This window comes from Gracilinanus agilis, chromosome 1, assembly GCF_016433145.1.
Source record: "Gracilinanus agilis isolate LMUSP501 chromosome 1, AgileGrace, whole genome shotgun sequence".
Lineage (NCBI taxonomy): Eukaryota > Metazoa > Chordata > Mammalia > Didelphimorphia > Didelphidae > Gracilinanus > Gracilinanus agilis.
The window spans coordinates 536,396,509-536,414,222 of NC_058130.1; the positions used below are offsets into that span (position 1 = coordinate 536,396,509).

General features: G+C 34.9%; 1 protein-coding gene across 1 annotated transcript in view; it reads left to right on the forward strand.

Moving 5' to 3' along the window:
- CHST9 (carbohydrate sulfotransferase 9) overlaps positions 1-17,714 on the forward strand; it is a 383,826-nt gene that overhangs the window by 160,076 nt on the left and 206,036 nt on the right. Inside the window, 1 exon segment of the mRNA XM_044666462.1 lies at positions 16,435-16,473. Coding sequence (XP_044522397.1) covers positions 16,435-16,473 — 39 coding nt within the window.

Consider the following 17,714-nt stretch of genomic DNA (forward strand, 5'->3'; position numbering starts at 1 on the left):
GCCATATACAAGTCATTCTTCAAACAATATTTATGTTTCTGTATATAATATTCTCTTGGTTCTGCTCATTTCACTCTTTACAACTTCATGTAGGTCTTTCCATTTTTTAAATTAACCTATTTGTCATTTCTTATAGCTCAGCAGTATTCCTTCACAACCATATGCCACAACTTATTTAGCTATTCCCCAAATGATGGGAGCTTGAGTTCTAATCTAGTCATCTAAACTTTAAATTTAATACTCTTTTTATTACACCACTTTGCTCTTATTCTCCTTGATCTCTGCTTGATATTTTCTGTTCTATTGGTCACATTCTCTTTCCAGATATTCCCTTTGCTTTTGAACAACTGTAGATTCTCATTCTTCTGCATTTCTAACTATTCCTTGCATTTCTTTTTTTTTTTGGCTATTCTTCCTGAAGCTTTTATCTTGGTATTCTCCAGGGGCTGTTTCTTGATGCTCCCCTCTTCTGTCTGATTTCTTCCTTGGCATTCTTACTTATTACCACCCTTTCCACTATTATCTCTTCACAGATGACTCGAAAATCCCCATCTCTCACCCTGACCTTATTCCTGAACTCTAGATCCTTACCTCCATTTACCTATTAAACATTTGTCTAGATTCAGACTAAAGCTTAATATAACTCAAAGAAAACTTACCACTTAAAAAGAAAAAACCTTTTACTCATCATGACTTTTCTATTTCCTTTAAAAGATTACCATTCACCTAGTCTGTTATTTGAAATACTGGTTTTGTCCTTGGCTTTGCCCTCTCCTTTACCTCCTTTGTAATGTTATTTGATAATTGCCTTGTCCAATACCTCTCATCTCTCTCCCCACCTTAGAGCAAAATCATGGACTATTTTAATAACTCTAATAGATCTTCCTCCCTCTATTCTTTTTTCTAAACTATCATTCACATCACTGCTAAATTGGTCTTCTTTAGATATTGATTCAATTACTTTGCTCCTCTGTTCAAAACTCTTACATATTCTCCACTGTTTACTGAATAAAGTTTGTTCTTATTAGGCTGATATTTAAATCTCTCAGGCATCTGCTTTCACCCTACCTTTTTAGGATTGTCTTATACTACTCTCTTCCACAACCCCATCAATTAAGCAAACTTGAAGCTCTGTTGTACCTTTTGTACTATCAGTGTTTTCTAATTTTTGTTGTTTTTGTTTAGTCACGTCAAATTCTTCCTGACCCCATTTGCAGTTTTCTTGGCAAAGTTGTCTTGGTAAACTCAGTTTGACATATGAGGAAACTGAGGCAAACAGTTAACTGACATGCCCAATGTTTATAGCTAGTAAGTATCTGAGTCCAAATTTAAGGACTCCAGACCCGGTACTCTATACACTGCACAACCTAGCTGTCCTTTCTCGTTTTTATGTTTTGGATTATGCCACTGCCTATGCCTGGAATGCTCTATTCCCATGCCAGTCTTTCTCTTGAAATCCTATCTTGTAAATATGTCTCAAATGCCATCCATAGATTTCTCCATTAGTTATGATTTTCTACTCCTTCCCCCAAAACCTCACATAACACTATTTATACACCACTTGCTTTTATAAACCTATCAAGTTTTGTTTGGTATTACAGTTGTTTCTGTGAACGAAAAGCCCCTGGTTGGTTTTAAGGTCCATGACAATATGAACTATCACATTACTCTTCACAGTTCCCCTCACAGAGTATATAGGCACTTAACAAATGCTTGAGAAAATAGGGAAGACAGGAAGACAGGAGGAAAAGAAAGAAAAATATAGATATTAATACAAATGTTAGTGTTGGTGGATTATTAAATATCATTTCGAATAGCAGTTACTTAATAAACACAGTTCTATATAGGCCAAATGACAGAGAATTTAAAAATTAAATTAGAAACGGTCCCTGATACATGTGGAACTTACAACTAAATGTGGAGAGAAGATTAACAGATTCAGCAATTAGTAAGAAATAGGTTTAATTCAACCTGACAAAGATTGCATTGAAAAAAATACTACTGCTGCTCTTCAGTCAATGAATCTTACATGTAATTTGTATTTACAAAGTATGTAAGGAACTTGGGATCTTTTTTGGTGAATAATTATTATGAATAGGTATAAAATTGATTTTAATTTCAGGGCTTTTTGTTTTTATTGAGTCATTTTTCAATCATATCCAACTCTTTGTGACCCCATTTGGGATTTTCTTGGCAAGGATACTAGAATGGTTTGCCATTTCCTCCAGCTGATTTACATATGAGAAAAATACCATAAAAGGGGGGAAGTGACTTGCCCAGGGTCACACAGCTTATAAGTGTCTGAGGCTGGATTTGATCTCAGGAAGGTGCCCCAGGCCTGATACTCTCTACACTGTGCTGACTAGCTGCTCAAATTTCAGGCTTATTTTAGTGTAAAAAGAATTTAAGAAACTCTTTACTCATGGGCAATTGTAACATTATTGCTACTACTATATAACATGGTAAAAGACAAACTACAAGACAAGAATGATAAATTGATATTAATATCAGGATAACAATTTGATGTTTCTCAGTCTGGTTTTAGGGGGAAGACAAAGAAGAAATGAGAAAATAAGCTGTCAATTTCTCCATCATTGACTCCATATTTGGAATCTAATGTCAAGTCCCTAATGTTACATTAAGACATAGCAATGATACCAAAGAAGGCAAAGTGGGAAGAAGATTTAAACATAACCAAGTATACATAGTAGAGGTCCACAATGAATTTGATTCTTAAGAAATCTATAAGATAACATTCTGAATGCCTGGAGAAAATCATAGCTTTTATTATTACTAAAAAAAGTCATTCAAAAGAATTTCAGCAAAAATGACCCTAATGCTTATTTTCACATCTTTATTTATTCTTTTAAAAAATAGATCTGTCAAGGGCATCATGATTATGATACTCTAGAAGAAATCAATAAATAGGTTTTCATGGAGATATTCTGTAGAAAAGCACATTGCTGAAATCACATAATGAATAAAACTAAAAATGCCATTAAGCTTAGTGTTTTTAATTCTTAAAAAGCATTTGAGGGGGCAACTGGGTGGCTCGGTGTGTAGAGAGCCAGGCCTAGAGACAGGAGGTTCTAGATTCAAATCTGGCCTCAGATGCTTACTAGCTATGTGACTCTGGACAAGTCACTTAACTCCCCTTGCCTATCCCTTACCACTCTTCTGCCTTAGAACCAATACAAAGTATTTGGTTCTAAGGTAGAAGGTAAGGGTTAAAAAAAAAGGCAAAGCCTTTGATTGAGTAGATCTAAATTTTACTTTAAAGACTCTTTTTCAATCAGGTATTCTCCACATACATGAAAAATAAAAAAATTAGTTGATGAGGAGAAAGTTGTGTGTATCATTTACCTAGATCTTAGCAAACCATTTGATAAACTTTCTCTTACTATTCTTTCTTAGAAGAGGGAGAAGTATGAGCCAAATGGTAATACAATTAGATTAATTCTGAACCAGCTGTATGGACGAAAAGAAATTTTTAATTGTTCAAGTCAAGAGTTCTGCAATAAAATCCCCAATGAATCTGAAGTTTGCACTGCGCCATTTAATACTTTTATCAATCATTTAGAATAAGGGCACAGACAACATATTCAATACATTCAAAGGCAATAGAAAACTGGTCATGATAGTTAATACAACGAATGGTAGAGTTATCATCCAAAAATTCTTGCCAGGTGAAAGCATTAATCTGAATTAATAAGGTGAGACACAGGAAGAATAAAGAGAAAGTTTGCACTTGAGTACAAAAAACTTCACAAGTACAAGATGGGAAAGTCATTGTGAGACTGTAGTTGTTCTGAAGAGGTTTGTGGATAGCAAGATGAAATTGAGTCAGTGATGCAATGTGGCAGCCAAAGCTTTTAAGTTACTTTGTCATTAAAACAGGCACAACTTCCAAGCTTAGCATGATCATTTTTAGCTGAAAGAAAACTTTTAGCTCATGAAGATCCACTCCATCCCTTCAGAGTTGAAAAAACTTGGGCACGGAGTGGTGGTATAACTTGTGTAAGGTTACATTGTAAGTGTGAGACAACACTTGAATCCAAGTCTTCCCTTCTCCAAGCCCAGAACATTATCAACTTCATAATGCTGCTCACTCAGAGTTGATTATACCACTTTAACTTTATCATACCCCAAGGGAGGCCTCCCAGCTGGTCCAGTACTCATGCTGACCCATCTCGACTTCTTGGGGAGCCCAGATAGCTGTACCTTTGCTGCTACCTGGGGAACGGGCCAAATATGCTGTGTCTGAGGGCACCAAGGCTGGCACCAAGTATACCAGCTCTAAATGAGTTTGAATTCTGCCCTGTAATCTGGTTTAGGAGATAAAAAGAGATTGATTTGGGGATAAAAGGATTGTTTCTCACTGATGTACGATACTAGTAGCATTAATAAAGAATGGGACTACCTACCCCCCAAATAAAAATGAACACTGTGATCAGTTTCAGGTACCTATTTTAAGACAGAAATTAATAAGCTTGAGAGGGGAAATTGAAATGTTGAAAAAATAGATCTATTATATATGAGGATAAGTTGAAGAAATTGTGAATGTTTAGATTAGAGTTTTTGAGGGACATGAAAGCTGTGTTTGGATATTTAAAGGTTTCAGGGTTTTTTTCCCCTCTATAGCTCCAGTGGCTATAGATAGGAACAGCCGGTGTTCATTGTAAAGAGATAAATTTAGGCTTGATGTGAGGAAAAACTTGATAACAATTAAATCTGTCCAAAAACAAAATGGGATACCTCAAGGAGTGGTGGGGTACCCTCCTGGAGGGGAATAGACTTTAGCATAGGCTTTGAGCAGAGATTAGATAATCATTTGTCAGAAACATTATAATTGGTATTCCTTTCATGTATATGGGTTGGACTAGATAGCCAATGAGATCCCTTCCAATCCTCAAATGCTGAGATTTATGTATTAAAACCATGAAATATTCTTTAGTAGATACAAGAGCAGTGATAACTTTGTTCAAGGACCCTCTGGTTACTAAAATAATGTGAAACATAAAACAGAGACACATCAAACATGTTTTTTCATTGTTATAGAAGATGTCTAGCATTGATTACAAGTGGGAGGAAGATCAACTCATAGTTTTAGTGGCAGAAGGAACCTCAGAGCATATCTAGTCAAGGTCTGTATTTTTCAGATGAAAAAAACTGAGACCACGAAAGGCTAAATAATTTGCTGAAGGTCATTAGGGTAGGAGAAGCCTCAGCAGCTTCAATGTGAAAATATCCACAGAGGAGGAAAGGGAATACAATTTTGAAGAAATGATTCAAGTTGAAGAAATGAAGGATGTTAGTGGCAAAGGCTCCTTAGGAAGCAAATGCCTATAAATTCCATGAAAACTTTCTTCAGTAATAAGTCAGAAAGTGCTGGAGAGGGAGAACATTAAACATCACAGCAAATAAAATGGCAACATCAAGATATAGGAAAAAAAACTTGTTGTCAATGTGGGAGCCGTTAAAAAAACAAACAACAAACCTTTGGGTAGTCAAACCTTTAAGGAATTTTTCTGGGTAAAACCAAAGCTTCATAATCAACCATAAAGTTAACTCAATTGAATCTTGCTTTCAAAATTTGATACAGTAAAAAAACACCAGATGATGTGTATATCTCTACTTTACTGTTCTACCTGTACACCCTTGTACTTATCATTTACGGTGTCTGAGACTCATTTTCTCATCTACAAATGATGACAATAATAGTTGCTGATAGGTTTCTTCAGATACATTCTCAAGCTTTTCACAGTCCTCCTTAATCTTAGTGCCTTCAATCTGAAACTACCTCCAGTTTATGCTATATATGTCTCCGTTGTACACTGTTTGCATATTGTCTCTGCCATTAGATGCTGAGCTCTTTATGGGCAGGAACTGTCTTTTGACTTTCTTTACATCTCTACTACTTAGTCCAGTGCCTGACAAATAATAGGTTCTTAATATATGATAGCTGACTAACTTAAAAGTGCTATACTCATGTGGGCTATGCATATTATTATTTTGATTCTTCCATAGATCTGCATTATCATTAAGGGAAATACTCCCTCTACCACCATGGGAAACAAAATCACCCATTCCTTTTTATCCTATGCACTAGTCTTCCCTGAACACCCCCTATAATTTATTTGAATATAGAATATAAATCTTAATGCAACAGACTATCTTTCTTTTTTTACTTGATTTGTATCCCTATTACTTAACACAGTGTCTGATGCATAGCAAACACTTAATAAATGCTTTCGGCTTTTTTAAAATGTAGACTTTCTCCCAAGAACCTTCCAAGGTAAATAGTACACGTATTATTATTTTTTTTTATAGATGAGGAAACTGAGAACCACTCCATAGTGCTCACAGTTCTCAACCAGCCACCCAACTAACCATGGTCTTTGCCCAATCATAGCCTTTCTTTCTAGTGTGATGATGTCCTAAAACAATGAGTTATAAAATGTGTGCTCCTAGTAGCTATTTAAATACTCTGGCACCCTTTCCCCAGTGCTACATTTGTAAGAAAGACTGGAAATAAGCTAAGTCTGTGGTTGCACTGTTGTCTGGTTATGAATTGTGAATACTGTATTTTTCTTAATACTCACAAAACATCTTTAAGGGAAGAAATATTTTCAGTCACATCACAGAAATCAAAGATGAAATATCACACTATGCACTGAAGAGTTTCCTGCCACTCAGAGGAGGATAGAAAAAGAAGCTTAAGGTCAAAACTATTCTTCCTAGCCCTGCAAGTCCAGATCAACTCATTTATTTGTATGTACCAAGACCAAATGCCCACCAGGGGATCCGTGGCCCATGGTATGCTGTACTAGAGGGAAGGGACAAATTTTGAAATGTGTGAGATGACAGAAAGCCTAGGAGGACCGGCCTTTTCCTCCCTTTCATAAGCTAGTGGCAATTTGTTTCAAATTGTGTGTGCATTGTAGGGTGAAGCATGTACCACAAAGTGCCAAACGTCACTGCAAGCAGTAGTCCTACTGAATGTGAGATTAAGTGAAAGCATCTTAAGACTAACCAAGCAGGGAAAGTCATAGACTCACTGGAGGCATAGTAAACAAAGCAGATATAACCTATGTGTTGTCTGTGTCTTTTCAAATACTTACTGTGTCATATTAAATCCTGTCAAATGTTCCTAACATGGCAAAAATGTGCATCATCCACAAGTCTCCCAAATGGGAATAATATGTAATAAGAAAACACCTTTTAGTACTATATAAATGTGGACTATGATTGCTGATATTGCTAGTGTATACATCTAACGTGGGTGCTGAAGGAGAAAAATCAGTTATTGTTTTTAAATTTCAGTCGTCTTGGGTTAAAAAAAAAAACAGCCCTAATCTATTTTTTCCAAAGCATGCTTCCACTATGTACAAGTTGTCATCACTCTGAATTACACTTCACGATATGTCAGATCCATGTAAATTATGTTTTTATCTGAACTGATGAATATTTTGGGGTTCTAAAGCGTCACCTGGGATCCCATCGTGCAGTCTCCATGAAAACATTAACAAAGCTTGGAAGCCTTTTTCACAATGAAACATATCTATTTCCAGGCTTATTGTTATGAGGAGGATTTTCTAACACTTCTTAAGCTTTGTAAGTGCCATTTACTCTAACCAAATATCCTCAGGTTTCTAGGATGTTAACCACATTGTCAGGAGTAAAAGAGTGGCTTTAAATAGTCTACTTCAGAAGTGTCCCTTCACAACAAAGTCTGTGGATATTTTTCAAATGATATTCCATGAAACTTCAGGGATTTGTGAGGCATCTCTAAGCATTTGTTAAATATTGATTTGGTAACGACATAAATTTTTATTTTTTGTCAAACCCATCAGCTCTAATCCAGTCCCACTCCTGGACATGTATTATAGCACAGAAGAATTTCCCTTCTTCCCCTCATTCTCCCAGCCTGAAGATAACTTATCCAGGAATGGAAAATCTTACATAAAGAAGATTGTCAGATACTTAACACCTGCTAATTTTGTTTTTAAAATCAGGTCAATAGTTTGATACTTCAATGAATCCATTATTTCAAACTTGTATTCCTACCATGAGACGAGCTTACAAACTAACCGTGCTTTTCAGCCTCAGTAGAAGATGTATCAAATATACCAAGAGACATCTGGGTTTTTTATTTGCATTTTATAGATTCTACTGCAAAAGCATCAGTTCATTATTGATTACTCTTATTGCAGGGGAGGGGAAAGGAAGTGAATAAGTATTTTTATGTAGTACCTACTAAGGTTAATAGACTGGAGTGGGGAGAAACTTGATGCAAGGAGACCAGTTTTGAAGACTATTGTTATAGCCCAAGTGATCAACACTGAGGACCCAACCTAAGATGGTGACTATGCTGATGGAAAGGAGGAGAAATGTACAAGAGATTTTGTAAAGGTAGAAATAGCAAGATTCAAAAAAATAGATTGGATATGTTGGGTGTGTGAGAGTATGGAGTTATAGATGATCCCAAGACTAAAAACCTAGTTAATTCACAGTACAGTAGTGTCCTCAACTAAAATTTTGGAAGAGGAGAAGATTTAGAAAGAGGAAAAGATAATGAGTTCAACTTTGGACATGTTGCATTTGATTTGCTTCCAGAAAATCCAAGTCATAGCTATTCTCAGTAACACGATGATCCAAGATAATTCCAAAAATTCATGATGAAAACGCCATCTGCCTTCAGAGAAAGAACTGATGGAGTCTGAATGTAGACCAAAGCATACCATATCTCACTTTCTTTCTTCTTTTTTTTTTGTTTAGGATCTCTTTTACAAAATTACTAATATAGAAAAATGTTACATGAATGCCTATGTAAAGTCTATATCAAATTGCTTATTGTCTCAGGGACAGGAGAGAGTTAAGGGAGGCAGAGAATTTGGAACTCAAAATTTAAAAAACAAATGTTAAATATAATTTTACATGTAATTAAGGAATCATAAAATATTATTTTTTATAAAAATATCCAGGTCAAGATTCCAAGAATATTTGACTGGAACTTAGGAAACAAATTAGGGCTGAACATATAAAATTGTGATCATAGATGATCCCACGGTTACAAACCTTGTCATTTGCAATATAAATTAAAATTATCATTGAATCCATGAGAGTTAATGAATTTACTAAACCAAATACTTTAGATTGAAAAGGAAAAAGAGCCTGAGACAAATCTAGGACAAAGCTCAAACAAACCCTAATTTGGTTCCTTCATTTTCTTTGATAAAAAGAAATAAAGATTAATCTAAAATTGTAAATATTGCAAGTCCTTATTTTGTAAAAGGTTCTTTTAAGTAGTAATATCTCCCAGCAATAGGAACTTGACTTGTGTTTCCATTAGTTTAGGAACAACCTTGATTAAGAAATTCCCTTTATCAATGCAGGTCTACACCTTCTCTGCAACTTAGTCATGGAAAGTTTTTCAGAACATTTGGCAAATTAAATTATTATCTAGAGTCACATAAAGTAGGATTGAAAACCAGGACTTCCTTGTTCTGAGGCTAGTTCTACAGCAAGGCATTTAAATTATGGTTTGATTTTTGAAAATTAAATGTCCATAACCATTCATTGAATGGAGAGCACAACTGTATTCATTTTACATGAGGCACCCAGAGTGGCTCTCCTGTTTTGTAATGAAATTCATAACCTGGCGATTGTTGTTGTATACTTTTGCCAGTCTAACTTCAGTATCCAAAGGTCTTGCCCAAAAAAAAAATTCTTTCCTGCCAGGAAACGTTTATCTCAAAGTGATGTCCTGAATGTCAAATGGTCTGAACCCATATTTAATTCAGTTAGCCCAATATTGGCAGCCTGGGAGTGACTGAAGCTTTTCATCTAAATTATGTGCTTCCTTGGGGTGAAAGGAGTCTAGGTAGCATTTGAAGATGGGGGACAAGGGAGGGGAAGCAATGTTGGGCTGCAGAATTTCCAGGACAATATAAAACTATTATTTCTCTCTCCTAACCTGACTATCTCTTTCCAATGGGGGCTATATGAGAAAGATCTGTTTTGCTCTCAGTCCTCAGCCTTCCTTCCTGCTATAATGGATACTGGTCTCAGAGGTTGCAGAGTGCAGATGGAATGCCATCTTTGCCAAGACAGATGGCCAACCTCAGAGGCCCAGCACTATCTATATTGATATGTTTCTGAAGAACCTGTCTTTCTCAGAATCTCAACATATACCCTGTCTGTAGCTCACAGCAGTCTATGTATTTCCTCACAATGTTATGTTTTGCCTAGAAGTCATTAATTAACAATATAGAAACCTACCCAAGGGATGCTAGAGTTTAGCTAAACCAGCAGGAGATGGGAAAGGACTAACAACTGAATCAAAGATGATTGTTAAAATGTGTGTGTGTGTGTGTGTGTGTGTGTGTGTGTGTGTGTGTGTGTAGACTAGGACATTTCAAAGTGTGAATATAAAGAAATTAAATAAGCAACCCCCCTCCCCAATGCTAGCTAGTTTCATACTATTGAGCTAGAGCGGTATAAAAGTCAACTAATTTCTAGTGTGATTTCTAGGCTTCTAGATCCCTGTTGGTTTCTGAAATGTCATTATTTAGTCTTCTCTGTACATGTAACTCCAATAATTATGAAGTATTTAAAGCTGTTATACATTTATTATTTCTTATGTTCTCTTACTTTCTCTTGGAGGACAGAATAGGGATGATAATCCAAAATTCATAGCTGAAGAAACTGAGCAGCAAACAGATTTATGTATTAAAGATCAGACAATAGAACTAGTCCTAGAAGTCAGGGCTCATTTTGAGGGCAAGACCTCTTCTCCTGGACCACACACTTGTGTTGATGTCATTTTAAATATGCTTTGGCTGACCCAAAAGGCTAATCTAAACATGAAAGCTGGTTGCTACTCAGAGATGTAGGTAGGCACTCAAATCACAAATCTCATACTCCAAAGGCCTATGGTGCTACTGCATGGGCACATACTAACACAATATTGGAAGGACAATCTTCAAGGCAATTTATATTTGATAAAATCAAGTTCTCAGAGAACAACAATAATAATAGCAATACTATTGATGATCTCTACTTATCCTCACAACAATCCCAGGAATTAGGTGCTATTAATATCCCCAGTTTTACAGAGAAGAAAACTGAGATAAAGAGAATTTAAATGTCTTGTGTAAGGTCACAAAGCTAGTTTCTGAGGCAGATTCTGAACTCAGTTCTTCCTAATATATGGTTTAACACTATTCCACTACACCATCTAACTACCTCTATAGAAAACAAAGCATAGAGGAGAAAGGAATCAATCATTTTGTTTCAGGAAATAGTGTGAAATAAGAAAATAGAATTATTAGCAAGAAAAGCAAGGAGTAGAAAGAGATGCAAAGAAACTCTGAGAAACTAGTGAAACATAAGATTTTTTAACATTCTAGTAGACTAAATATTTTGGAAAAGAGAAGATGGAAGAGGATGCTATTGAATAACTGAAACTACCAATTCATTTCAATTACTTATAGTCAGCAAATGACTGGAAACTGATGGCCTGGAGACGTCTTACTTTTAGGCTGGCTCAGCTGCACTCTAATTCCAAAACAATTAGTCAATTCCATCAAATAGAGGATTTTGTATAGAATAGTTAATAAAATGAATAATTTAGCAAAAATTCATAGTTTCCAAGCTTTAGTATTCAGCTGATGGATTATTCATAGCCTTATTTTTCCTTTCCTCTGCAGCTGAGTACTTTTTGACCATGTCAATGCTTGTTGGTACCTCCACCTTAAAGAATGCCTTAATTGGTGTCAGATTTCACAAAAGTTTCAATGGAGAGATTAAAACTCATAACTTCTCAGAAGTTTGTAGATTTTTATCTAGATTTCATATCTCAATAGAATTCTTTTCTTTAGAGGATGACAGTGCAATGAAAGTAGTATTGGTTTGGAGAATCAGAGGAACTAAGTTCAAATCCCCAAACTCCTACTTTCTATTTCTGTGACCTCAAGCAAATTGTGTCATCTCACTGGTCCCATTTCCTTTTCTGCAAACTGAGAACAATATGGACTAGATGTCTAAAATTTTTGTCGTTTATAAATTTACAATCCTATGATACAGTTCTCTTTGGGTAATCAGGAGTTGGATATAGTAGACTAATAACCAAAGTATCAATTATTGTTAAATATTACCAATTTTTTCATTATTTAGTATTACAATCATATCTTAAAAATTAATCTCATAACCATTTTAAAAAGAGGTCAATCTCTAAGTAGACAGTGTGGTATAGTGAAAAGAGCCCTAGGAAATCATAAGAACCCCTGAAGCTGACATTCTATCACTAATGAGACTTCCTTCCTTTGGGCTTCAGTTTTTTATCTATAAAAATGAGGGTATTGAGCTAAGAAATCTCTAAGGCAAAGCTATAAGTGGCAATTCTGATGTCCTAAGCACACAATCCAAAAATTCCCCAAGGGCAAGCAGAATAAAAGATTTATCCTTAAACCAATTTTACAATTCAATTCAGTTGGGTTGCAGAATCCTTTAGGAAATACCTCAGATTTTCCTCAGGACAAAAGGCCCCATGGAAGATGGTGATTAGGGAGAGACATAACCAGTAGTGGGAAGAGAGGAAGTCCAGGACACAAACCTAGTTGATTTAGACCCAAGGACAAGAACTGATGCTAAATTAATTGCTGCCAAGAGAAGAAGCAGGATGGAAGAGAAATGAAAAGGAGTCCACCTTGGGTTTCTTCAAGAGGGAGAAAAAATACATCATGTAGTTTCCTATTTTAGTCAATTATCCTGCCTATTTAGGTGCTATGTCCAGTTAATTCTTCCTAATGATTACAAAGAGTGCTGTCTAACCCAAAATTTTGGTGCCCTGGAGTGAGGTCCTGATTACCCTATCCTAGTTGCTTAAATCACTTTCTATTATTACTATTATTATTCTATTAATTATATTATATAATTATATAGTATATCATTAATATTATTCTGTTTATATTATCCCATTAAAAGAATATTACTTAAACCTTACTTTATTACTAACGCAGGAGTGTACAGAATGCTGTTGACTTTTATTAACCCAAAACATTTCTAATGTATGCAGACTATAGATCAAATAAAAACAACTTGAAAAAGTCAGCACTTTATATTCTGTTAGCAGGGAATTATGGTACACTGTATTAAATAGCATATCTATGGTAATTTACTTGTCAGGAATCTGTACTTTCCTCATAGCATATTATGGTAAAAATGAATATTTCCAGGTATCCTAGCAACAGGAAGTAATTAATAATATCTCTTGGATTATTATCCAAGGACAGATAAAACGACTGAAAGTGAAAGCAGAATCAGAATTGGCTTGTGAAAAATAAGTAGTTTGGGGAGTAAAGCTTGATAAGGACCTACAACAAGCTCTGTTCTAAAGAGAATGGTAACAAGAAGGAAGAGAGAGACTAAACGTCAGTGGAAAGAAGGAATTTCTGGATTTGAATATAGAGTACATGTAGAAACAATGATTCCTTTTGCTTTTTATGACTTTTAAAAAGAGATGTTGAGTTACAGTATAAATGTCACCACTTCCCATTATCAGTGAGAAATCTTTGAATCTCCAATTGCGCCTCTCTGCCTGGGAAAGATCAGAGACAATCAACAGTAATTATGGCACTCCTCTAGCTAAATGAAATGGAATATAATTTCATATATATTTAATGTCTTGTATAGGACAATGCCAGCTCCCTTAGGCTTAAGATAGCTGGCTTAAATCAAGTCTAGGCTTTAGAAAATAAATAACCAACTAAATGAAACAAACATGAGACTAGAGTTTAGTATGTAATTAAAGACATTTTTCCAAATCAACAAAAAGTTATCCAGTGTGTAATGAATTCACATGAATTTTGAGCCCATTTTTACTTGCCACATATAGATAATTATGTCTAGATTTAATTCGTAATATATCTGTGATGTATTTACTTTTTTAAAACAATCATCTGTTTCGACAGAATGAAGTGCATCTTATAAGACAAATGAATGTTGTGTATTCTGTAAACCTCTGGGTAAAGATATCATCTACTCTCCTAATACAGCATGGCCAGTTTGGCATTCTAGTTCTAATCTAAGAAAATTATCTTTGTTTCTTCTATTGGTCATAGTTAAGCTAAACTTCGAAGAATTTCAAGGGTTAAATGTCATTATCTTAGCACACTCAGATCAATTCAGACACTGTGCAACATCAGATAAACCTAATTATTGATGATAAAAAGAAAAGATAGTTAATTTCTTATGTTCCCAAATAATTGAGCTCTATCGGAACTTTTTCCCTTTACTTTCTTCCTTTTTTTAGTCCAAATCTGTGATTCTTTCAATATAAGGAACTCTGGTTTTGGAAGCCCATTCTGGTGATGCAAATCAGTGAATTCATTTATAAATTATAGTCTTAGAAATTTTACAATGACAGAAATTTATTCAAATTTTCTGTGCTGATTAATAGTAATAAGTCAAACCTGAGATTAAAATTCACATCCTTCAAATTGATAAAAATGAAAATGGTCAATGTTTGAGAGGCTGTTGGCAGACAAGATCATGAATGCAATGTCAAAAGAACTTTAAATTGGTCCAACCATTCTGGAAACAATTTAAAATCATAGTAGAAAAGTTTCTAACTTGTATTTGACAGGTTTCCCTAGGATTTTCCACAGAGACTACAAATATTATTGTTGTACCTTAAAGACTCAAATGGATTGTTGAATAAAAGTCAGTTTTCCGTGCATGTCATGCTACACCATAATTGTCAAATAGACCATTCATGCAACACCATTATTGCCACACCTCATCAGTCATGTGTCATACTTACATGTTTTATACCATGTTGACATGTCATGCCATGACATACCAAGTCATTTATGTTTCATATACCATGCTATATTATATCATGCCATGCCAAACCATGTTCTGAGAAGTGTCAGTGTGTCTCATTCAGATGCACATTGAGAGAGCTACAGGACTAGAAACATCCCTCATGGTGAATGAGCCAAGGACATTTCGTGTACACCAGGGCATTTACCACTTAACAGATATTAATTAAGGAGCTCTACCATCCCACACCTGGGCTATTAATAGTGGGAGACATGAATTGAATGCATGATTAAGCCCTTAGCATATATTTAAGCACTATGTACTAAGTGACATGTTAAGTGCTGGAGATGTAAACAGAAAAAATAACAATCCCTACTCTCCATGATGAAATTATGGCTCTTTAGGAGTGGGAGGATGATGTATGCAAGAGAAAATATAGGAAATGTCAAAACAAAAGATATCAATAAATTATTTTAAAGTGATAAATTGAAATGTTTCTTATAATGGTCATAAGAGAAAGTATATAGTTTGAAAATATTGACCAGCAAGAAGTATAATTTAATTTAGAAGAGACCTGATCTCTGGTATTAACAGATGTATGATTTAAATGGTCTAGCCATGCCATTTATCTAGCCATGCCATTAGAATAAATTACATCAACTCTGTCCCCTGGAAATCACCTAAATGAATGGGATTTGCTATTAATCACAGTACCACTTATGAGAATTCTTTTCCTGTTGTAATTGTAATGAATGGAAGATTATATAAATTTCACTTTCATAGGATTATAGATTTTAGAGCTAGAAAAAGACTTTGAAGGTCATTAGTCCAATTCCCTCAATTTAGAGAGGAGACAATTGTTTCTTAGAGCGTTTAAGTGATTTGCTCAACTCTACAGAGGTAGTAAATGGCAGATCCAGGATTCTAATCCATATCCCTTGACTCTTCATCTAGAAATCTTTCTGCCATTCTACAAAGCCAACAACAGGATGTTAAAAGGTCTGATGAATGCTTAGTGGAAATGCCTTTATGAAGTTCCACATGGAGTATGTATATTGCCACATAGTTCTGGGTTTGGAACTCATATTGATGGGCAATATTAATAAAAATGTGATAGCCAAATTAAGGTTTGGCTAGATATTATATCATTTAGCTGAATGTCACATGTATACAACTAGTGATGCTAAAACTGTTACATTAATGATAATATATTTATAGTCCCCACCAATGTCCACCATCAGTAGGTTGGCCTCTACCTGTCATGAGTTTCTTATGGCCCAGTACATGCAAGTGTTATTTTAACAACCATTTTAATTGTCATATGACTTAGGACTTCCTAACATCACAATAAGTCAGTCTCAATAAAACAAGACTATGAAAGCTGGCTAGCTTCCCCATTGAATCTTTTTTGATTCTGACTTCCAAAATTGGATTTGAGAACATCTTTTCAATATTGTTCACTGTGTCCAAATTTTTCCAACAGTGTTGGATTTTGTCTTGGTAGAGATTGAATTTAGATATTGCTGTGTACCACACTCTCACCTTAGCTGCATTATATTACATTTTTAGAATCTCATACTTTAGCTGAACTGCCACTTCTTGTTTCAGGCAGAATAGAAAAGAAAAGAGGTCAAAAGGCAACTTCAGGTACTAATTTATTTAATTGCCTCCAAATTTGTCTGCTACCTTTATTCTTTCTGCCTTCTTTGGGTCTATTTATAATTTAACCTTTGAACAATGTTGTTGGATGTCTTGAACAAATAACAATGCAAAATAAAAACATAGTGTGTTTGTAATTTTTTAGGGATTTTAGAAAATATTCAGTTACACAATCTGAGTGCCCTAAGACCTAAAAGGTTCCTTGGGTATCTGGTACTGTAAATGTCCTCAATATATAATTAAGAAACCTGGAGTCCAAAGAGCTTGTAAATCACAGTGATGGAATTCATATGCTAGTCTTCAGCACACTTTCTAATAATAATATGGTTATTTTTGTTTCATTTTTCAATTATGTTTAACTTTTCATGAGCCCAATTGGGATTTACTTAGCAAAGATGTTGGAGTAGTTTGCCATTTCCTTTGCTACCTCATCTTATGGAAGGGGAAACTGAGGCAAACAGGGTTAAGTGACTTGCCCAGGTTCTCATATCTAGTTAGTAACTCTGGAAGATGAGGATTCCTGACTCCAGGTCTGGCACTTTATTCACTGTGCAACCTATCTGCCACATTTAATTAAAGGGTCTATAATTTCATTCCTATAGAGAACTATTGAATGAGGGCATTCCCTCTCCCAATGCAGATAAGCATATTTTCTGCTTTTTATGATATTTAAGAGTTGCTTAGAGCTTAGAGAATCTAAGTGTCTTTGCCAGGGTCAAGCAGACTAAATGTGTTAGAGACAAAATTGACCTCTCTACCTCTGACATTGAGATAGTGCTTCAAAGTATGTAAAACCCTTTATAAAAATGATCTCATTGGAATATCACAGCTCTCTGAGGAAGGTATGATAGGTTTATTTTTATTCCAATTTACAGATGGGGAGAGTGAGTCTAAAGCACTTAAGTAACTTATCATTTGTCAGATAGCTACCAAGTGTCATAGGCCAAATTTGAACTCAGGTATTCCTGACTCAATGGTGGCATTTTAATCTACAACCTCATGTTTCCTCTGTGATAAAAAAAAGTATATTTCCAATTTTATGTTACCATAATCATGACTCTCTGGTTTTGAAAACTTCATTCAAATGTAATGTGTAATAATGAGTCTAGATTTTGCAAAAAATGCAATTTATTTTACTGATATTTGTCTGGTAATATCATTTCTGTGTTATAATTAAGGTTTTTCTGACATATTAAATGTGAAGTTTTTAATATAAAAATGAGTACAGG